Source organism: Acomys russatus, chromosome 7 (assembly GCF_903995435.1).
Source record: "Acomys russatus chromosome 7, mAcoRus1.1, whole genome shotgun sequence".
In the NCBI taxonomy this organism is placed as follows: domain Eukaryota; kingdom Metazoa; phylum Chordata; class Mammalia; order Rodentia; family Muridae; genus Acomys; species Acomys russatus.
In genome coordinates, this window is record NC_067143.1 from 3,024,869 (window position 1) to 3,050,046 (window position 25,178).

General features: G+C 35.9%; 1 protein-coding gene and 1 pseudogene across 1 annotated transcript; one reads left to right on the forward strand and one right to left on the reverse strand.

The window, feature by feature from the left end:
• Positions 1-323: 323 nt before the first annotated feature.
• Positions 324-24,217, reverse strand: LOC127192060 (vomeronasal type-2 receptor 116-like). Its single transcript, XM_051149396.1, has 6 exons — positions 24,009-24,217; positions 17,204-17,495; positions 15,970-16,776; positions 15,034-15,261; positions 14,156-14,279; positions 324-1,246 (listed from the first exon to the last, which is right to left on the reverse strand). Exons 1-6 carry the CDS (start codon positions 24,215-24,217, stop codon positions 324-326), a joined length of 2,583 nt encoding a protein of 860 aa, XP_051005353.1.
• LOC127192532 (uncharacterized) lies at positions 2,451-2,560 on the forward strand (annotated as a pseudogene).
• Positions 24,218-25,178: the final 961 nt, after the last annotated feature.

Consider the following 25,178-nt stretch of genomic DNA (forward strand, 5'->3'; position numbering starts at 1 on the left):
GGTGACACATCTTCAAGAACAGTACGTTTTACGAGGAGGAAGGCATGTGCATACTCAAGACTTTATGCCACACTGGTCTACTTGTGGGGGTATAGGCCAATAGAGGATGCATGGTGATATTCTCTTACAAAAACAGGGTAATATGGTTATAAAACATTAAATAAAAATAGTGGTTCAGGACAAAATTATGTTAAAACAAATAATTGTAAATCCACTTAATTGCATGATATTGTACCTGAATAAGTGATTTTAAATGCTGTGGTACTGGTTTCGACCATTGTAGTTCATTTACTAACATAGATTAATTTTAATTTATAACTAAATTATAAATGATTATTTCTTAGTGAATGGCTTTTCCACCTTATGTGAAGACAGGAGTTCTTATCTGGCCTTAACAAAATAATGTAGCACTTGGGAACAAAGATCAAGCCAAGGAGCGCTGTACTGGAGGCTAAAATGGAGAAGACTTCCATAGCGACCATGACCTTCCCTTTTGTGCTATGGTAAACAGGAAGGAATGTGATCCAGACACAGAAGAACACCTGCATGCTGAACGACAGGAACTTGGCTTCATTGAATGTGTCAGGAAGATTCCTGGACAAGAAGGCCGTGGTGTAGCTCCCAAGTGCCAAGAAGCAGAGGTATCCCAGGACACAGTGGAAGGCAACTGCTGACCCTTTGTTGCACACAATGATGATGTGGCCATGTTCAGCATGAGTGTCTCGATCAATGAAGGGTGGAGAGGTGACCAGCCAGATTCCACAGATAACAAGTTGGATCAATGTGCAGATGGGTATGATGAAATTAAGGGCCCTTGATACAATTAACCACCTCACTATTCTATCTGGAACAGTGACCTTGAATGCAATAACCACAGTAATAGCTTTGGCTAATACTGTGGAAAGAGCAACAGTGAACAAAATTCCAAATGCTATCTGCTGCAAGATGCATGAGGCTGTGTTGGGCTGGCCAATGAAGAGCAAGGAACTGAGGAAACAGATGATGAGTGTCAGTAGCAGGATGTAGCTGAGAGCCCGATTATTGGCTTTGACAATAGGTATATCTTTGTGTTTCACAAAGATTACAAGAACTACAGCTGTGAGTACAGAGAAGCCCAGAGCTGTGATAGTGAGAGCCATGCCCAAAGGGTCTTCATAGGCCAAAAAGCTCACAGTTTTCTGGAGGCAGTGGTTCTTATCCAAGTTTGCATAGTGACTTTCTGGACACTTCACACAGTGATCTGTATCTGTTCAGAAGTAAAGGTGACTGTGAATCAATCCTCTGTTGTCCCCATTCCCCCTAATCATTTACTGAACCTCAACTCATTGAAATGGTTTCTGAATTATGTTCATTCATTTTTCAGAAAGAAATACTCTGTGAAAATTTTCAAATATATGCAGCCCATTTTGACTATGGTGATAAAAGTCAATGAATATCAATGTTTTTTATATGCCTTTGTATGCTTTCCCTGAGTTTGTGGCTTTGTTGCATCTATCTTATGAGTCTTAAGATTATAGAATTGTATTGTATAATTCTAACGTGATTTTGACATCAATGTATGAAAAAAAAATCCCTAATTCTGGATACATATTTTGTACAGTATAGAAAATATCCTTTGAAATTTAATTATTACTTGGTTTTTCTCCCATATTGGAACCCATACTTATTTATTTTCATGAAATCTCTTGGGTACTCTACTTTGGTCCATACTCATGATGTATTTGAAATAGTAAATACCATTTCATAACACTTAGCTACAGCATTGTTTTAAATATATATGGAAAGATGTATTGAAATGTTTCTATATCTTCAGTGTTGGATATATAGAAAATTTCAACAATGTGTTCCTAATCGTTTGCAACTTTTATCTTGAATTTTGAAGCATATACTCCCCACTTTATGATGCCATATTACTATTAGGTTAAACCTTCGTATGTTTTCGGAAAATATTGCTTCATCAATGGATTTTCTCTCTTCTACGTTTTAAGTTAAAGGTTTATCAGATTTATTTTTAGAAGAATCAAATCTCTCTTCTGATCATTTGTTTTTGTTGTTCTTGATTATTTAGTAAATGTAGAACTCTAATCAATTTCTTTCTCCAGATATTTTCTCAACTTTCTTTTTTTTTTTAATTATTTTTTTATTAATTTATTCTTGTTACATCTCAATGTTTATCCCATCTCTTGTATCCTCCCATTCCTCCCCCCCCCCCATTTTCCCATTATTCCCCTCCCCTATGACTGTTCCTGAGGGGGATTACGTCCCCCTATATATTCTCATAGGGTATCAAGTCTCTTCTTGGCTACTTGCTGTCCTTCCTCTGAGTGCCACCAGGTCTCCCCCTCGAGGGGACATGGTCAAATGTGAGGCACCAGAGTATGTGAGAAAGTCGTATCACACTCTCCACTCAACTGTGGAGAATATTCTGACCATTGGCTAGATCTGGGAAGGGGTTAGGAGAGAAGGTTAGCACTCCCCTTGACAAGGATGGAAGAGGCCCTTGGGCCTAACAACACGCATACGGTTAAGGCATTGCCACCTACTTCAACTTTCTTTTTAAGACTAACAACTTGTTCTTTTGTTTCTATTATGAGTATTTTGTTGTTTTTCTATCAAACGATGTATGCTATAAGTTTAGAATTATGTCTCTCACTTGATTTAGGTACTTTAACTACTTTTTATAGGAGCAACACTTCAAAAAAGTATAAACTCTCTCTTTAAAAATAAAATTTTCTTATTCTACAATGTTTACTCAGTGATAGTTTGAATATTTAAATGTTATCATTTGTGTGTTCACCCTACTTTTACTTATATAGGGTTTCAAACTACAGTCACTAATAGAAAACTGTTTAAGATTTTACATTCATTCCTGAAGTGCTCCTACTCTGTGCTTATTGAATATATTTATGGGCCTACCATATATGTTAAGTACAAGGGAGGGATATTCATCAAAAAAGTAACTCATACCTGTTGCTATGAACACACACAAAATTTCATGGTGCGAGGAGGCCATATCACATAAGGAGAAACTTGCTGCTGCTGTTTAGCTTCCTATACTTATTCTCAAACAACCTTCTAAATGTGTGTGCTTATGCACATCAACCAATAACATTCTCACCCTTATTCAAATAATTTTTTCACAGTGATCATTGATGAAGGCCAAGAAATATAACAGGTAAATTCATGAGAATGATACGTTAATCCCTGTCCATCAACAAGGACTTTTAAACTATCTATTCCAAATATTCAAAGAATACAAAGGAAATTGAGGCAAAATAACATCAGATGAAGAACGTAAATCACCTGTTTTAGGGAAGACATGCATTGCCTTATAGAACTGTCAACAATTAAGGATAAGTTTCCTGGTTTGTTATGAATAAATAGGGCCTGAAGAAGAATGAGAAAGTTATCTTATCCTTCCCTGATAAACTATTTCCTGCAAGGGATAAGAAAAGTTAATCATTTCATGTAAAAGTTGATGACTACCTTGGCTGGTGTCACAGTTTGAGCAGGACGCCTGGGCCCAGATCTGCCCATCATAATGTTCTACTTTTAGGTTTCTAGGACCAGCCAAGAACAATGTGTGCAGTAAACTTCGAACCCCTACCCAGATCTAGCCAATGGATAGGACATTCTCCAGAGTTGAGTGGAGAATGAGGTCTGGCTTTCACACAAATTCTGGTGCCCCATATTTGACCACATCCCCTGGATGGGGAGACCTGGTGGCACTCAGAGGAAGGATAGCAGGCTACCAAGAAGAGACTTGATACCCTATGAGCATATACAGAGGGAGGAGGTCCCCCTCAGTCACAGACACAGGGGAGGGGAGTAAGGAGAAAATGGGAAGGAGGGAGGAATGGGAAGACTCAAGGGATGGGATAACCATTGAGATGTAATATGAATAAATTAATAAAATATATTTTAAAAGTTGACAACTACCACAGTGTAAAAGGTACTGTCTGAGTTCAAAGGTTCATGAAGATGACCATTATTTACAGGTCATATAAAATATCTTAGAAAATCATGAAATTAGTAAAGAGACAACAAAGTATTATATGAATGGACAAGTGGTGGCAGAGAGGAGCATGTCTAGGGCACATTGAATGCATGTGGGAAATTTTAAAAGAGCGAAATTGACAAAAAATAAACCAAGTGATTGCAATCTCTGCCTTAAAACATGGTAAGTGGTCTGCTAACCTTCTACTCTCTTTGATAACACAGATTATATGCCTCAATCACATCCTTAGTGTTTTAACATGACAGGAGCTGCGGTCTCCCTTCTTCTTCCCCACATCATTGGTGGATCCCACAGACCATTCCCTCCTATTTTACCTCCCCAGACTCATCCTCGCATACCAGTTTCTAAATGCAGCACACACCCTCTGGTAAACCACAGAGTATGCCTGTCAGAAAACCATGTCGTCTACCCACAGTCCTTTACCTCTCTCTGTTTTCCTAGATGGAATCCCCCATCTTATACTTATCTATGCAGAGCCTTGGGAGCTTCTGATGCCCCTGTGATCCCATCTTTTGTGGACTCCACAGATCTTCACCCTCTAACTTTTCTCTCCTTACTTGTTGCTTTGTCTCAGATCCTATTCCAGCAAGCAACCCCTGCTAACCTAGGAGCTTCTTTTTATGGGCAACAAGCAGATTAAAGCAATCCCATAGCACTGATACTGCTCCTCGTATCCGATCCCCTCAGTCTCTTTTCCAGCTCTCTAGCAGAAAAATTTGTCTTCCTTTCCTCTCTGACCTTGTCTTCAACAGATCACAAGGACCTTCTCTTTCAATTTTCTTTCCCACAGCTCATTCCAGTATGCAAGCTTCCAACACTAATGACCCCATTCCCTGTGAACACAGCAACTGAGCAGGAAAGAACAGCAGTCAAAACACAGCCATCACACTGTCAAAAAATCAGAAAGGAAATCAAAACTAAGGAACAAAATACCCAAACAACAAAGAGAAATGATAAGAATTCAGCCCCCCTAAAAAGAAAAGAATTCAGCCCTAGACATCTAGTTGTCCTAAACTCAGATTCCTGGGTAATAGCATAACAACACAAGAATAGCCAATGCTACACATCTACACTAGACTCCTACACCAGCAAGCACTGAATATTACAACATAGCCACCCCACTAGTAAAAGACCTTAATACAAACTATGTAAAGATGGTAGAGGTTCTTACAAATGAATAAAGCCAATAAAGAAATACAGGGAAAATACAAAAATAACTTTGAGGAGGTGACTAATTCTTTCAGAGTAAGCCAAGGAATCACAAAGAGTTGAAGGAGACAAAACTCATCAAGATTACAAGACTTAAATAAAATCAATAAATAAAATTCACACTTAGGGAATTATGAAAATAAAATATTTTGGAATTCAAAAACTTAACAGCACACATGAAAGCTCTAGAACAAAAAGGTGATCACATAAAAGAGAAGCAGATGAAAAGAAATGATAAAACTCATTTTCTTTTCTCATTTTGGAAGCTGCTAACTTGCACTTCTCGTTCACTCAGGTAATTAAGTTTTATTCATTCTCAAGTATCCGATGGGATTGAAGACCAGAGAGATTAATGTAACAATTATGCTTAGTTGTTTAAGGGTTAAGATGTTTTTAGGTCTAGATAAATATTTAAGTTGATAGAGATGAGATATGAAAGATACTGATTTTCATTCAGAATTTTAGACTCTTCAAGATAAGAAAAACGTTTTCTGCAAGGCTGCCAAATACAATTAGCCAAAACACTTTGAGTATAGTATTTATATAATTCCTTATTGTTTCGCAGTTCTTATTGCTGTATGTAGTTTTTAAAATTTATGCATAAAAGATAAATATATATATGCCAATAAAATAAAAAATAAAATCCTTTTTAAAATAAAAAATAAAACTCAGGACTCAAAACAATACAATTGAAATAAAGATAAAACTACAAAAAGCCAATGAGACTAAGTGTCATTTCTTTGAGAAAATAATTACAACCAATAAATTATTACTCAAATATTTAAAAGGTGGAGAGAGGATATCCACATTAACAATATCAGAAATAATGAGAGACTTAGCAACAGATATTGGGGTAATCCAGAGAATAATAAGTTGATACTTAAAATGTCTTTACTACATCCAATTAGAAAATCAAAGTAATAAATAAATTTGTTATTAGATACTACTCTTATTTATTTTTATTAATTTATTCAGATTACAACTCAATTGTTCTCCCATCTCTTGTATCCTCCCATTCCTCCTATCCTCCCATGCCCACCCTATTACCCTCCCTTAGGTCCATGAATGTGGGACGTTGAAGTCTCCCGCTATTAATGTGTGGGGATCGATGAGTGGTTTAAGCTTTGTTAATAGTTCTTTTACAAATGTGGGTGCCCTTGTATTAGGAGCACAGATGTTCAAATTTGTGATGTCATCTTGGTTGATTTTACCCTTGATGAGTATGAAGTGTCCTTCCTCATCCCTTTTGATTAATTTTGGTTGAAAGTCTATTTAATTAGATATTAGAATGACTACAATTTCATATACTCTCTACATATAAATTCAGTATGGTACTTGAATTTCATTTAGAGAAGAAAGACAATAGAAGAAATTAAAGGCAAAAAACTTTAAAAAAAGAAAAAGCCAGAGTATTTTTATTTGCAAATAATATGATAGTATACCTAAGTGATCCTAAAACTTCAGTCAGGATCACACTCCTATATCTGTGAAATACTTTTATCAATGCATCTGGATAAAAGATTACCCCCCCCCCAAAACCCAATAGCTCTTCTATATACAAATGCCAAATAGACTGAGAAGGAAACCAGAAACAACACCTCTCAGAATAGCCTCAAGTATTATTAAAAGTATTGGTCTACTTCTTAATAGAAATTTTCTACTGCAATGAATTGAAACATAAATTTCTATTTTCTGGTCTTCTTAGGTGACGCTTGTGAAAGAGTCTTTCACTCCTCAAGGCACTCATGGTGTCCCACAGATTAAGAATTGCTGCATTAAATAAAGAGATATGGTGGCACATGCCTTTAATCCCAGCACTCAGGAAGCAGAGGCAGGTGGATCACTGTGAGTTCAAGGCCAGCCTGGTCTAGTGCCTTCCACACCCAGGACAGCCAAGGCTACACAGAGAAACTCTGTCACACACACACACACACACACACACACACACACACACACACACATACACACATATGTTCTCACTTAGAAGAAATAGAATATATTTTACATGTCCACTAAAGGCAGATGGAGAAAGGGACAGGAGGATTCAAGTAGGGATGAATATGGAATAAGTGGCAGGATTTTTGTGAGTGATGGCTGAAATTACAGAGGGTATTATCATTTTTTTTGTAGAAATACTTTTGAATCCATGAATGTTATCCACTGAAAACTCCTAGTAACAGAGGATAAGTAATCTCAGCTGGCCATTTCTTTTATTCAGCCAAATCTTCTAGTGATGGCTCTGGGCTGGGTTGCATTCAATTGAGACTTTGGCCTAGGAGATCCCATGGAAATCCCCAGAAAACACAGGCTGATGCAAAGTCAAATGCTTGCTCCCCACAAACTAACAAAGTGGGCCTTCATTGCAGAGGACAATAGCCACCCAAGTCATGGAATATGAAGAAGCCGAGCTGGTGTCCACATAGACACTTTACCAGTATGTTCAATCTTTTCACTGCTGGAGGTGTCTCTGCAGATTACTGAACAGGATGCATTGACACCAGCTCAGCCACAGAACCTTTGGCTGACAATGTGTTCAGCTTGTAACATATGCTAAGACAATGGTGCCACAAGTGGGAGCAGCCAACTAACTTCTGATCTGACTTCAGACACACTACGATGTCCACTACTTGGTTAGTGAAGAGCAAGTTTCTGAATATCACAGAAATGGAGGGTAAAACCGAAAGAAAATTAGTTTAAAACTCAGCAAGATGATTCCTAATGATATAGACTAGTAACTTACCCAGTCATTTTCAGAGACGCTTCTTCTGGCAGTAGCCATAATAGATGTAGAGACCCACATGTTATGGGTCAAATATTAAGTCAAGAAATTCTAAATTGGTGGTCACGATCAAATATCCCCCCTAAGAACTCAGGGTACTCCACTGAGGAGGATGCAGGCGTATTATGAGAGTGAGAGGGTATGGAAGGCACTAGAAGATCAAGGCCCTCAATAATCAATCAAGCAAGGATCATTTAAGCTCAGAGAGACTGAGGCAGTTAGCATGGAGCCTATGTGAGTTTACATTAGACCCTGTGCCCTGTGCCTATATATTTTAGCTACTAGTTTAGTTTTATTATGGATTCCTGATTCTGAAAATAAGTGGGTCCCTGACTCTTTAATTTTCTCTTGGAACAATTTTTCTTCTCTTGGAGTTCTGTGTCCGACATTGGTATGGGAGTTTTTTTCTTATATTTTTGTCATGCTTGGTTGTTATCTCTTAGAAAACTCGTCCTTTCTAATGAGGTACAGGGATGGAGTGAATCCATAAAGGGGCATTTGGAGATGAAATGGGAAGGGTAGAGGGAGAGAAAACTACAATTAATATATATTATATGAAACAATAATCATTTTCAATAAAATAAAAAATGAAATAAAAAATAAACAATGAATTTGGAAGACAGTAAGGAATGGTTTTTGGAAGTACTTGAGGAGACAAAAAGGTAGGGTGGGATGATGTAATTACATAATTTCAAAATGTGACAAAAATAACAAAAAGTAACTGAACTGAGCATGTTAGTTCAGCAGGAACATAGGTCTCAATATAAGCACCAGATTAGCCACAGAGATATATCCAGATGCGATGCCCTCATTCATTTAAAAAATGCTACTGGATCTAGAACCACAGATTTACCTTAATACAGGAATAATGAGTGACATCAATACAACACTTTTAACCACAGGACACATGGACAAAACTCCACATAATATGGACATCTAATTAACCAACACAGTGACAAGACTAGTTCACATTCTAACATTTGTGTTGGAAATGGAGTTTTTGCCCATAAATATAATTTTAATAACATAGATGAGAAAATTCAGTTTTAAGCTTGTTTTTATTTTAAAATGTTTTTAAAAGAGCTAAAGGTTTACAAAATTTTTCAATATCTAAATATGCCATCTGATTAGTGACTTATGTGCAATTTATGGTTGATTTATCTTTTTCTGCCTTAACTCTACCTCAATTCTAATTCTATAGTTCTTTGGTTTCACTTAAACTCTACAAGTTTTATTTTCCCTAAATTCATTTTAAAACAAGTATTTTCTATTTTGAATATCTTAGTCAAGAGCTAGTAATGTTTTTACTTCATTGTATTTAGTTATTGCTAGCTCAAGTAGATGCACCTATCTCTGATTATCATTCAGCTAATGCTCAATAATGCACTTATATGATACGTTCACAATTTTGGCTAGTTGTCACATGATTCCACATTAATCTATGTATTATATGGCAAATTATCTACTAATACTGTTTATAAGTCATAGGCACATTTTTATCAATGCGTTCCCTACTGTTGTCATGTTCTTTAAGGTTTGAAAATCTTCACCAGTATAGCTGAGGTTCATTATAGAAATTTCAGAAGAGACAAAACTATAGGGTCAACTGAATGGATATAAAAATATGTACAGATGTTTTTCTCTTAATGGGAGAAGTCATGGATAGTTTTCTTTTAAATGTACTTCCCAAGTGGGGATTATGTACATCTTGTGACGGCTTCTTGAACATAAGTATTGGAGACTGTTCACATGAATTTGGTTTACTGTTTTGACTAAATGAAGTAGAACAAAGAAAAAATGCTTCTCATTAAGGTAATCTTGAAGCATAAACTTGCTGTGAAATTTCCAAGGCAAAGTAATGGAAATATAAAATATTATCCTGAGTAAGATAACCAGACCCACCAAAAAGTCCAAGATGCTATGTATTAATTTAAGCAAGGCCTTTGCCTGTTAAGTACTGATAAGTAGTCTACAATCATATATCTACTGCTGTTAAGTGAAATGTAAGGGACTGAGAGAGAAATATCACCCTAGGAAGCAGAAGTACAATGTATAGTCATGGATGGATGGGAGGGAAGACTAGATTGTGAAGATCAAATGAGCAAAGGAGAAAGGGAGATAGGGAAGTTAATGTGGAAATGGACACCTACAACTAAGTGACATTAGGGGTTGTAATGAAAATAATTGCAATAGAATTTGCTTATATTACATACATATATGAAAGAAAATTGGAGTCATTAAATAATAGGAGAGCCAAACCCAATAACATAGCTCTAGCCATGAAATGAATGCTCCATTTTCAAATGAATTGCATATAATTATTGGATCGAAGGGCCCCATGAGAAAACCCAAACAATCTAGGATATTGCCAAGGGTATTGGTTGTTCTCCACAAACTGATGGTAGGCTCTTTGCTGAAGATAATATTTCATAATTCACAGATGACGGAGAAGATAAACTGATGATGCCTACCTAACACTTTTACCAATCCTGACTAATTTTCCTAGCACTGAGAAGTACTCGGAACATTAACTTCAGAAAAACAGAAAACACTACCACAGCTACAAACACTATAACATATGATGATGAGCTTCCTTAATTACACTTGGGTGCAATAATGGTCCAAAACTTGTGGAAATAGCAACCAGCTATCTTATTGAAATTATTGCCCACTCCATGACATGTAACCCATGCTTGACACTGCCAGGGTAACCAAAAACTGACATTAGATAAAAAACAGACAAAGGGAGCAAACAAATATTACTTTTATATGTAAGAAACATAGCAATATAATCAGCCCAGAGTGACATCCTTTATACATATATGTAGAGAAAATTTAATCCAGCAACATATCTGCTCTACAAGGGATTATATGTGACAACCTTCTAGTTCCATGTGATCCAGCTGGAATGAGGACATACTCTGGATTACAGTATGATCTGTCTGGAATAAAGACATGCACTCAGTACACACATTTAATCCCAAACAGTTAAGATAACTTTAATTTATAGAAGGAGGCAACTATGTTTAAAAGTGCCATATAATTGTGGGCATTTAAAGTGATTAATCAGAGAAATATTTCACAGAATTAGTCAGAGGTAAGATACACTCAACTCTCATAAGAACAGAACAGAAAAGAGAGGCTACTTAAGATCAGGAAAGGGAGACAAAGAGAGGTATTCTAGCAAGTGATTTTCAGGGGATAATCAAACAAAATTTAAAGGTAAGCCTCATGTCCAGTAAGAGACAGTTAAAAGAAAATGAACCCAGTGTTATTATGTGAGGTTTTCTTGTACCACAATGCTTAGTCTAGACAATATATATTTTAACCTTACCGGTCCTTGTGTGTATCTTATGGTTTCTGATTTTGCTTTTATGGGGTTTCTTAGTATGAAAGCATGTCAATTTCTGAATGTGTTTCTTGGAATTTGGAGATGTGCCTGTATTTATTTATTTAGATTCTTCCTTTTATTCTACTTAGGATGGTTTTTATTATTTTGTCATATTTTATTTTATTCCTTTCTTGAGATGCCTACTGTATTTTAATGAGAGAGAGAAAGAAATTCATAGATCGAGTCAGTGGGAAAATAGTAAGGAGCTTAATTGAGTTTAGGGAGCAGAGTCAATAATAAGAATATATTGTATGAATCAAAACTACTTTGAAATTTTATCTTATACCCATGAGAATGCCTAAGAACAACTATATAAGTCACAACTCATGTCAACTGAAATACAGAGCAAGAAGAAAATCTCTTCATTGCTGGTGGCAGTATAAACCTAAAAAGGCACTGTGGAAATAAGCATGCCATTTTCTCAGAAAGATGACAATTAATCTCCCTCAAAATCAAACTTTAACACTCTTTGGAATATACCCAAAGGATACTTCATTCTACCACAAGGACACATGACTAATCATGTTCACTGCTCCTCTTTTCACAAATGCCAGAAATTGGAAACAAACTATATGTTCCTCAACAGAAGAATGAATAAATAAATATAATACATTTATATAAAAAGCATTACTCAGTTAAAATAAATGACAGTTAAATTTGCAAATGAATGAATGGAAACAGAAAATATTATCCTAAGTGAGGTATTCCAGAACCAGAAAGATAAATACAATATGTGTCTGCATATCTCTGCATATTATCTGTTAAATAAATGATAACAAAGGTATACTCAATAGCCACTGAGTTGTTAGAAATAAAGACGGAATTAGAGGACATCACATGGATCTCTATGGGAGGGGAAGTAGAATTAACTTTATGGGTGGACTGGAGCCAGGGGTGACTAAACTGTGATAAATGGGCTAGAAGGGAGAGATGAGCCAGACTGAGGGAGGGAGAGTAACAACTAGAAATGAAGGGGATTTGATGGGCAGCATAAAAACCTAGTGCAGTAGAAACATCCCATATTATACAAAGATGGTCCTATTGAAGTCTCCAAATAATGAGGAAGACAGAAACCCAACTGGCTTCTCTTGTCAACAAACAAAGCCTACCATACTAGAACAGGGTTTCATGAATTTGAGTTTTTGGCTAAAAGATGCAATAGAAAAAAATCCCCAAATAATCTATGCTGTTGACAAGACAATAGGGTTTTTCTGCCAAAAATCTGCTGACAGCAAGGGTATACTGCTAAAAATAAGACAACTAAACAACTCATTGAACATGTCAAAAAGGTGGTACATGCAACATTTAACCCTATGCTATACTGTTTACGACAGACAAAGGTATTCTGAAGGCTGCCCAAGGAAAAGTATAAACATCAATTCCATTCCAAATTAGTCCTGCCTGCAAAATATGCCAGGATAATAGGGGTGCAATCCCTAAGGAACTAACCATTGATTTTGGATTTAACTCAAGTCCCACTCAGTGAGATGGAGCCCATTCATGACATTACCCTAGCAACCAACACCAGAGATTAGAGACCTTAGCCTCTAGAAAAACATATACTCCTGGTCTGCAAAAATTACTGCTAATTATATTCTGCTATAATTATAGACTAACACCTTATTCATCCATCATTAGAGAGGATTTTTTTTTACTCTTACAGTGTAAAGGAACAAACACAGTGATCCACATTGAGAAATTATACACTTGGAACACAGAATTCTAAGTGTAATGTCTCTATTTTCTCCGCTCTGAGCTTAACAAATGTCACAGAAACTGAAGCAGAAAGAGTAGGAGAGGCAAAGTAGACAGAAAACACCATAAAGGCAAGGATGTTTTAAACAACTAAGAAATGCTCATAAGAGCACAGAGTCTGAAGCAGGAATCACAGGGACTACAGAGGTCTGCACTAGGTCTTCTGCCTATAAACTATAACTTCCAGTTTTATACTTTCATGGAACTCCTGAATGGGTAAACAAGTGTATTCTTGTGTACTCTATCTGGACTTTTATTTTCCTGTTGTCTTGTCTTCTACCACTTGGATATGATAGGTTTTGTATTAGCTTATATTTTATTTTGCTAGGGTTTGTTGTCATCTCTTAGACGCCTGTTCTTCTCTAACAAGAGAGAAATAAGGAACTCTCATGAGAGATTAGGTGAGGAGAAACTGAAAGAAGTGGGGGGGGGAGGGAATGTATTTAGATTATATTGTGTGAGAAAAGAATCTATGTTTAATAAAGGGAGACAAAAATTTTTAAAAAGCATATTATATGAAATAGTCTATTTCCAGTAAAACAAAAAATATGCATGATATAGATAAAACATATGTAGGAGGAAATAAAACACAACTCTCTCATTACCTGCTGTACAAAAGACAAAGTGTACTGGGAATGATCATAAAAAGTGTGTGAGAAATCCATGCATTATGTGACTTCTACATATGACTCAGCGTGGTTTGAAAACATAAAGAAATGGAACTCAAAACACTGTGTTCATGGTAAAATGAGCCAGACGATTACTTTCTGGGGAAGGTGTCTCTTCAGGGAAAAGTGTCTGGAATTAAATAATAGTGTAAATGAAGGATTCTTTTAGTGTGTAGATGTGTCCTTTAAAAGGAAATAAAAGTAACAACAATGCTTAACTGTATAAGCAAAGAACAAACGTTTATCGCTTTCTTTTCTCCAGTATATTTCCATTTGCTTATGTACTGCAAACTCCTGAGAACAAGTTCGGAATTTCTCTGTAAGTCTATATTTACCTGTTTCATTAGAAATCTCATTGTCTGAACAAGGAATGCAATCAAAGCAGCACACAGCTTTGCCTTCCTGGACAGCTCTCCTGAATCCAGGTCTACAACTCTCACTGCATACAGACTGAGGAATCTAAGAGAAAAGAAATTATTAGCAAATGCTCATGCTTTTGTGACTCATCTGAGTAAATAGAGTATTTATGTATACGATTGAACAGTTAATTTGCAAATACTTACTCTTATAATTGTAGAGAGCGGGCTTTGGTATTGCTATTTTGGAAGCTTTTAGGCTTCATAGACCAAATGTGTAAATCTTAGTCTAATACATAGAGCTGCTGTTAATAGTAAGTCATTAAAGTAGTGTTCTAGAAGGTCATGGTATGACTTCAGGTTCAACCTGTATCTTTACGTACTAGCTGGTAGGGTGAGCTTTTATATCCAATGTGGTTGTGAATGTGGATTGAGAACATTTTCAGAGCTTGGATTCATCATGGAAACAAATCTTTGGGCAATTTCTGTGAGAATAATTATAGAGACATTTTACCTGAGATAAAAGGAGTTACCACAAAATGGGTGCCAGAATTTAATTGGTTAATGTCACAGACATAACAAAAAGAATAGAGAAGATGAGCAACCACATTCTTTGATCACTGATTATGGTTGGTGAATGTGATATCATCATCTCTTCTGGCTCTTAAAGTATTCTTTTCTTACCAGATGGATGGCATGCTCACAGTGTCAGCCATGGCAATACTGTCCTCCTTTCAGTTATTTGTTTATTGATATTTAAATACTATTTGGTTCTGAATGAGTGTCTAAAGATAATTACATCTTGAAAATTATGGTTTTTATGAAAGGCCAAAGCAGTGAGATAAGTAACAACCTACCTTTGTAAATCTTGTAGGCCACTGTATGATTTGTTCAGATAAATATAACTGTTGACCATGAGGAGCATTTGGAGAAAAGGTTCCTACTTTCACCTTTAATGCTAGACCCTTTGGAAAATTCCAAAAATTGAGAATGTCATACTCTGAATCCAGATTTTTTCTCCCATCCATTACTATGTGGCCTCTCACATTATATCTCAGTAGAGTGTTCTTTAGGAAAGGGAGGAACTAAAATAGATGCAAGAACATACGCTGAAGAATTTCTGATGTACTAAATACATTTTCTTTAAAGAAACAATTTCAGTGTTTAAAAAGATATACTAACATGGCTGAGAAATGAAATATACTGGAATCTTAATGCATTACATTTCAAAAATACCATACTGTTCATACTGTTTAAGAGAAATCATTGAACTGAAAACAGCTAAGACAACAAGATACCAAGTTATGTGGAATCAACTGATTCAAATTTCTTTGAAGAAATAACCACATTTACTATTAGAATATATTCACAGTTTCAATCCTTACAATGAAAGACCTGAAGTTGATAGCTTGCAGTAAATTAATACTTAGCTTCATAACCTGTAGTCATGCTCAGAAGAATTTTACCTCCTTTTAACCCCCTAAGGATCTACTGCCCCTACCTCTGCTCTGAAGAATACATATGGAAAGTCAAAACAATAAAAAGATTACTGAGAAATGTGAGAGAATTTGTTATCTTAATTTAATATTTATTTAAGGGTTTTCTTCTTTCTGGCATGCCATTTATAATTACATTTGTTACAATTTTGCCCTGATGTCCAGTCTTGGAAATAAGTTTTATCTCCCTGGATTATTGACAACATATTTAAAACTTACAATGCCTAGTTTCAGTGCCTTAAAAATGATTAAAAACACTATATTGCTGCTCTTCCAATACACAGGAAGGTCTATTACCTGCCAGGGGAAGAATATCATGTCTTCTCCATTAGCATATGGTTGTGTGTGTATTTGTTGAAGACTCAGTTCATGCAGACTGTAGGCCACAGCATATACAGCATTATATATATTGTAGCCCTCTTCACTCATTGATGGGTCAAAAATGTATTTGGGTAGTAACTCTATAGAAGCATTAGGTTGACAGTTTCCCAAAAGTTGACAATCAGGCTCAGAAAATGAACAGTTGAAGAACAAGTACCAAAACTTAGGAAGATAATTGTCTTCTGGGTATTTGTAGGGATTAACTGTTTGAATAAAATTATTGAACTCAGCCATCTCTACATAGTGATGTGAAAATATGAGACTCCCATGAAATGACTCTACCATGAAATAATCAGAATTGCTGCCAACATCCCATGAAGAGTTCAAGACCCAGACTTTCCATGTCACTAATAGCTGTGCAATGTGTCGCATTAAGCCTTGTAAAGAAACAATGTCCCCGTAAATAATTATCACATTTGCGGATGAGTCCAGAATCTTCCCTATATCTTTCCATACTGCATTGGAATATGAATTCCAAGATCCAGAGATAATTTTCAAAAAGGATATGCAAATACTGTTTCTTTCCATATCTTCTCTCAAGTCTGACAGGATCTGAGTCCCTCTGTGGTCATCTGGGAGGATCAGACCAACCCAGGACCAGCTGAAATGAACCATTAAAGACACAATTGCATGTGACAGGGATGTATCTTTGGGAGCCATCTGATAGAGAGAATTAAACTGACTTCGGTCATTCAAGGTAGAATCAAAAGACCCAAAAGTGAGCTGAAGAGGAAACAAAAAGAGAGGAAGAGAGAGAGAGAGGGAGGGAGGGAGGGAGGGAGGGAGGGAGGGAGAGAGAGAGAGAGAGAGAGAGAGAGAGAGAGAGAGAGAGAGAGAAGAGATAGAATAATGGCACCAAACACATTGGTCCTAAATTAACATAAGTAAAGAGTCAGGGTAAAGATGGTTTTGTCATATTTTAAAATGTAAAACCATTACAGAGTTTTCTGCAAAAAATGACAGGCTTCAAATTTAAATAAAGTAGCTGGTCTCATCTGTCTCTCATTACTTTCAATTTCAAGTAATGGAAATATGGATCTATCATCAAGTACTTCATAGCTTCTTTTTATACCAAATTAATTCAAGTGCTACTAATTTACATTTTAAGTAAGGGATATTTGACTCCTTCTTCCCACACCTCATACCTCACCTGTGGTATTTTGTAGAGTTGTAGCAGTGACCCAATATGGGCAGAAGTTGCCCATGATGTTCCTGTGAGTGCAACAGGTGACATTCTCTTCTTTCCACAGTCATAATTAGCTAGGGGAATTCTTTTTCTTGTGAGCCAAACAAAGGCACCAAGAAGAACACTCTTTTCAGTAAATGAGATATTGTAGAGATCAAAGCCCAGAGTTGTGTTGGGTAGAAGATGAGGGTTTCTGTTTATCTCTTCAATAGCAAAAAGAAGGGCCAGAACAAACTGGTAGTTCTTAAAATTATACCTGCACAGATTTCATAAAATTAGTCAAGAGGAAGGCATAGACTATACAACCCCCATATTTAGTGCAATGGCTTTTATAATTAAAATGCCTCTATTTTCATAAAATTAATTACTATTTTCCCACAAATGGCTGGAACTTTAATGGGGATTTTTAAGAAGACAGGATTAGGTATGATTCTACAGATTAGCACTCATTGATTGTGTTATCTTGAACTATAATTGATTATTATGTTGCATTATTTATCTCTTATGTGGAAAAATTTAAAAAGAAACTGTTCATGAATAAGGAATTAGGTTCTGACCAAATGAAAACTGTTAAGTGTCTGGATCTTGGTCTTTTTGCCTATACAATTATGAAAGGTCAAGGACCCTAGGGAGGATGCTTAATTTTCATTCTGAAGGGTAAATAGAATAGACACTGGAAGCAGATAAAGACAGAGAAATGGATGTGAACCTTCCACACATGTCTTCCGAAAATCTCTGCCCAGCAGAGGATCAAAGCAGAACTAAAGCACAGCTAAACACTGGAAAGAGTTTAGGGAGTCTCTTGGAAGAGAGTGTGTATGGGGAGCAGAATAGAAGGCCCTGGGGGGGGGGTAAAGGAGCTCCAGAAGAAGACAAATAAGGTAAAAAAAATTCTGGACCAAGGGGGCCCTGTGGAGATTGATGCAGCAACCAGGAACCAATCATGGACAGGACCTGGGCCCCCTTATCAGAGGTAGCAAACAGGGAACTTAGTCTCCATGTAGGTCACCTAATAAGAGGATCAGGGTCTGTCTGCAGCATGAACTCTGTTGCCTGCACTTCAACCAATTCCCCCAGATGAGGCAGCCTTCCAGGCCACAGAGGAAGATGATACAAGCAGTTTTAGAGAGAGTTGGTAATGGAGGAAGTCTCTCCCTTTCAAAGGACTAAGCGACTGGGATGAGAGGAATAGGGAAAGAGAACAGGACCAAGAAGAGGTGAGGGAGGAGGCTACAATCAGGGTATAAAATGAAAAAATTAATAAAAAGGGAAAAGATACATCTTGAACCAATGGCCCAATTTTATATGACAATGTCTTATTTAAAGAATATCCCAAAGGTAATTAAACCATGAGGAACCTAATAATGACTGGCCTTATATGACATGCCCTCTGGTACTAAAATAGGCACTCATTTTATACAGGAAATGAATCTTTGCTTTATTTGATTTAAAGTCTCCTCCATGGTATGGAATGCATGCTCGGTATTATAAAAATAGAGTCCCTGACTAGGCAGGTCATAGACCAAAAGAAGGAACTTAATATTTATTCTTCTAAATGGACACAGTATGAAAGCAGCTACTGAAGATGTGCTACTGTTCCTATGGGTTAGTACATCTTTCAGCCCTCATCAGCAAAGCTCCTTTTTGCATTAGATAATATACAATACTGAAGTGAATGACTGATCATCGTACAGATAATAATAGATTATGACATGCTCAGTGATAAGTATAGGTTACATATTGCACCCTACAAACAGGGCTGAGGGATTATGACTGAAGAGACATAAGAAGAGGCAGAAGCTGTGGATAACCCCAAGAAAACAATATTTTTCATCTACAGTAGTTGCAAATTTGAAGTTGGAATTATTATGAAAGCATATGTCCAAAAATATCCCCATAATACAAACATGGAGAAGATGATGGGCATACAATTTCACCCCTTGCTGAGATGCTGCTAAGATTTGATAGTTACTGGGTGAGAAATAGTCACTTTATTCACTTTTGTGACCTCTGGCAGGTCAACCTCACTTATAGTAAACAATGGTATTTATAGAGCACAATCTGTACTTGACTGGAAAAAGTAAAAGAAACACAAAATTAGTTGAGTTAAGGGTAGAGAGAGTGGATATGGGAAGATGTAGAGATGTGGTTGATATGTTCAAAATATTTGGTATAAAATTGTTAAATAATTAATGAATAATGTCAAAGGCCAGCATAAAATATATGTCTAATGGAGGGTAGTTTGTAAGAATTGTGAGAAACAATAAAAATAAATGTATTTTTTCCAATAGAGTTATACGTTCAAATACATACATATATAAAAAAAACATAGGTATAATTTTGACAATTTCATGCAACTAAGAAAAAGATTGCTAATACATAGAATGCAATCACTGCTATATATTTTATGATAAAACTGCACAGGGACCTCAAGCTTCCTAATACAAAGCAATGATATGGAGTCAGAAACATTATAATGAAGAGTTTATTCCTTTTTTAGATTCATATTTTGACAACACATAGGGTCATAAACATGTACAATTTATATATGACAATTAAAACTGTTTAAAATTCTGCACTGGGATGGATAGAAAGACTCTAGTGGGACAGGAGCTGCATGAGAAGAGCACCAGAGACAACTAACCAAGACCTGAGGAAGAGGTTTGCTGTGGAAAACAATCTCCAATCACAGGCACAGATAGGACCTGTTCTTTCTACACAGACATAGCCAATGGGCAGTGCAATCCTCATATGGGTGTTCTAGTAAAGGGAATAGGAGCTGAGTCTGATGTGGACTCTGATGCCTGGTTTTTGATTAGTTCCCCTTTGGGGGGAGGGAGTAGCCTCATTATTGTGGTCTTCATAGAAAGTCCCAGGACTGTTAAGGTTATGTGAGTTAACAAAACCCTGTTTCAAAACAAATGTAAAAAAAAAAAAATAAAGTAGCACAGGAAACACACACACACACACACACACACACACATACACACACACACACACACACACACACATTCACCAACTTAGCAATGTGGTTCTACTATTTGTTAAAAGAAACACTATGACCAAAAGCAAACTGGGGAGAAAAAAGTTTATTTGGTGACTTTATTATCATTATAATTTCTATTGATGTGATGAAATAGCATCATAAAAACAAGATGAGTGGAAAGATGTTATTAGGCTTATACTTGCCCAGCATAGTTCATCACTGAAAGACATCTCAATAGGAACAAAACCAGCAAAAATTAGAAGGTAGGAGATGATACAACAGTCAGAGCTTTTCTATTTACTAGATTGCTCATAATGGATTTCTCGCCCTGCTTTCTTATCGAATTGAGGACTGCCATATCAGCAATGTTCTCAATCACAATGGGCTGTACAATCCTCCATAAATCACTAATTGAGATAATTCCCTACAAGCTTGCCTACAATAAATATTATGAAGGAATTTACTTCACTGATGTTCCCTCCTCTTAGGTAATTTTAGCTTGTCTCAAGTTGATATAAAACCATCCAGCACATTTGTCTTACACTTCCTTTTCACTATTCATTATTGGAGTAAGTCAGGAAAGGAAATCATGCATGGCAGGATCTGAAAGGCAGCAGCTTTGCAGCAGCCATGGAAGAATGCTGTTTGTTGGCTTACTCAATATGGCTTGTTAAGCCTGATTTCTTATGGAATGCAGAATCGCCATGCCAAGGATGGCAACACACAAAATGAGCTGGGCCATCCCACATGAATTAATGATTAAGAAAATTCCCTACAGGCTGGCCCATAGCCTAATATTACTGAGGCATCAACTCAGTTGAAGCTTCCTCCCCTTCAGTTCCTATGGGTTGTGTCAAGTTGGCATAAACCTAGCCAGCACACAAGGGAATATGAAGCAAAAAGTCTATACATGTTTTAGATGTTATGAAAAATGTTAATAAATCAGTTATAAAAATTTAGAAATAAGTAGAATATAATGAATTCTCAAAAATAATTTTAATATGTGGATAATTATAATATTGCCATTAGGATAATTATTGTCCCAGAAATGCTGACAAATCAGTAGGGAAGGTTACAAATCTCAGAAATGTCTTGTATTCTTTCAAAGTGATTGCTGCATCTGATAATGTACATTGAAAATTAAAGAATACTTGTAGCTTTCTAGGACCCTCTGGATCCTTCTACTTTGCTATTCTCCCATACTTTTCTCATCTAGAGTCCCAATAGGATGTCCTCCCCTCTGTCCCAGTTTCCTGGTAAGTGAAGGCTTTCATGGGACATGCTCCTTGGGCTAGTATGCAGATATAAGTGAGTATATACCATTTGAGTCTTTCTGCTTCTGGGTTCACTCACTCATTATGATAATTTCTAGCTCAATCCATTTGTCCACAAATTTCTTGAATTCCTTGTTTTTAATAGCTGAGTAGTGAGTTATTTGTTTATTATTTATTTATTAGAGTAGATAAAGTTGAAACATCATATAATTAAATAATTCTTTAATCTATTGATTTAAAAGAAAATTAGACAACAAAGATCTTAATTCACATCTATTTCTGTGCAAGTTTGAGATAAATGGTAGAACAATCCCCACAGTGCTGACAATGACTACTAGCTGCACTCTTCTCATCCAGACCCCGAGAAACCTCTTACATCAGAGAGGTTGGTGTACAATTGAACTGTTTGTGTTTGTGTTTCTGCCTGGGCTGAAAACTACCTTGGTATATTGCATCTTTTTGGCTAATTGTCCTGAGAAACATGGAGCTACCAAACACAATCAAAGTGCCAATTTAAAGAACAATTATGGATATTAAAAAAGATCAGTGGATACAGAAAAGCAGAAACCAAAGTAGTATTTTTCAAGCAAATGAATGCAGGCCAGATACATGATAGACTTCCATGAAAGGATTTAGAGAATACTCAATGGCCATTCTAACTGTGTACAAAGAAAAGACCACAGGGCTACAATTTATGGAAATAAATACCTCAATAATAAGGCAATGGCAAGAGTAGAGAAATGTGCTCAGGATTAAGATATGCTTAGAAGTGTAACCATTTTCACTACAGAAGCAAAGAAATGGAGAAAGCAATCCAGGATGATTTTAGAAACCAGAGCAATGTCCTAGAAAATTTGCAGTTTCTCCATTTGATCTATTTATTTAACTCCTGAAAAACTATAGACAAGTTTGTTTAAGTGTATGCAGAAAAACATGTTTGGAAATTGCATTGTCTAAGACAAGCTTGTTAATCTTTTATAATAAAAGTTGTTTTATCTTTTATAGGAAAAGCATTGTTTTCTTGTCATGAATTACTTTTACTTTATATTTTGATTATGTAAGAAGTTGAAAGTTTTTATATGTCATCCTTTCATTTATTATAGACAAGCCAAACATTCACAACTAATGTAACCAAAAGTAGAGTCTTTTCATATTGCTGCATAATATAAATGCATATACAGAAGTCCACCGATGCCTGTGATGCTGAAATAGTGAGAAAAGAAAAGGAGGATAACAATTTGCATTATTTAACATGAAGTAGAAGGGGCTCCATGTAGGGTCTCCAGTCTGTCAGGCATAGGTGACAAATATGTCACTGTATTTGACATAAATATGATTCTTAAAAATTATATTGACCTGGAGTTACAGCACTGAGATATGAATTATTGGTCTAGATAAAAATTATTGTATCTGTCATCATAATTTCCATATTAGTTTCAAACTATATGTGCCAAGATCCTCAAATATCTCATGACTTTTCACATCTGAAAATATTTTCTCCATTGTCCTTGGGCTTTTTGTTTTTGTTTTAAACCTAATACCCCACCAGCATTTTAACAATTGAACAGTAATGTTGCACTGAGCACAATCCACCTTCATATGTATATTTCCTTTTGTAAATTTCTACCTGTTGTCTTGCTACCAATTTTATCATGTGTTCAAAGATATTTACAAACTATATTGCTTATTTCAGGATTTTTTTACATTGAGCCGTAGGTTTGGGATGCTTAAATAAAATAAGCACACTTTATTTCCTCTATAACAAGACAGACTTACATATTTGTCAATCATTTTTCTAAGGAAACCAAACTGTTCTGACACTCTTTCTTAATCTTACATATTTCAAGGTAGCTGATAAGCAGTTTTAAGTGGTCACCCTCACATAGAGTATCATTGTGAGCACACCCATATAAATGAGAAAAATCACTGGAAACATATATGGCAAACAGGTAAACCTTTTAAAATTTATTTGAGAACAAACAAAATAAATAAGGAAACAGGAAATGCAAAAAATACAAACATATATGTAGAGCACAAAAAAATGTTTCCAAAATTTAATGGTGACAATGCTGTTCTGAAATCAGCTGGGTATCACATTGTCAAGACTTGTCATTCTAGCATCATGCCAAGCACTCAGTAAGTAGTCGCTGCGTTCACTGGCATCATCACTTGTCACAAAAGCAAGTGTGGTCTTAAGGAAAGCCCAGAAGTATCAGGTCAAACTTAGACTAAGTTACCTATATTCTGAAACTTAACACTGAAAATATTTGAATAGTCTGGAACTACAAGCAAGGAAGCTCATGAGTTCCCAATATCATATGACAAAAGCAGGAGGAATAACATCAAAATTATCACTTTTCCCTTAAAAGAGGAAAAGAAGTACACATGAAAATATACTTGGACCGATTTGAGAATGGAAAAAATAATTTTGAAAAACAAAGGAAGGTTTAAACATACATCCTTTAAGTCACAAGAATTCTGAACTCTTAAAATGAATAATTATACTTACTTGATGTGAAAGTCCTGGAAAGCATTTGGTACATATTTATGGGGAATGTTGTTATCTGTGTAGAAATAATGAAGAGGGAAAAATGCACCAATTGTCACATCTCCTTTATGGTAAAAGTCTTCCATGATCATTTCATAGCACTCATTGTGAGTAAAGTCACACATAAAATAGGTAATATGCAAGAAAAAAAAGATAAAAATACAGAACATCCTATCAACACATGTATCTTTCCAGCCAGAAGACGGATAGATACATATTTAATGGTGTCCAGCAGGCATATATTCAACTCATGTGTTTGTGAATCTGTGTTGTTCTCACTTTGTTAACAAGTGCAACTGTCACATTAATCACACCAATTTTTTCATGATACCACATCTAATACCTTTGAGAGTTCTGTAATTCTTTCTTCTCCAAGGCTCCCCATCTGATGCTCTGTGTTTGAAGCAGGAAACTTTTTGTATGAAAACAACTTTGGCTGATGAAAACATGCTATATCAAAGCATGCCATGGGAGAGGAGTTGCTAGGAATGCACAGACAAAATTAGTGAGCCATGATTTTCCAAGCCATAGACAACCATAGAGTCTACTCTTTATACTGATTATAAATGTCTTAGAATTTACTTCTATGCTACATTTCTATCTGCAGAGCAATACTATATCTAGAATCAACACAATCAGCTTGGCTCTCATTTGGAATTACTAGCAGTCTTGCTGCATTCCTCTCTTCCTTCTCTACACTCTGAATTTCAGTGTGAAATTTAAGCCACCACTTTACATTCTGAACTTGAACTCCTTCACTCCTATTCTTCCCTTTCATCCTGCATTAGTCACTGAGAAGAGGTGTCATTGATACAACCCCGCATCTAGAGCCTTGTGTTCACCAACTGATTTCACTGTTCTGAAAACATTAGCATGTGTGAAAATATTTTTCGTTTGGAAAAGTGTATAATAATTTAGAGGCAACACAGTTTGTCCTTTCACCTAATATACTGATAGAAACTATCCCAGCCAGGGCTTTATTTCCTAGTCACCAATAGTTTATGACAATAAATGTAATGTGTATTATGATATGATAATTAAAGCATAACATCCAAAACAAATTGAATTATCTAAAAAAAATAATGGGAAAGAAGAGTAAATATAAACACTAATGAAACAACAGTAAAAAGC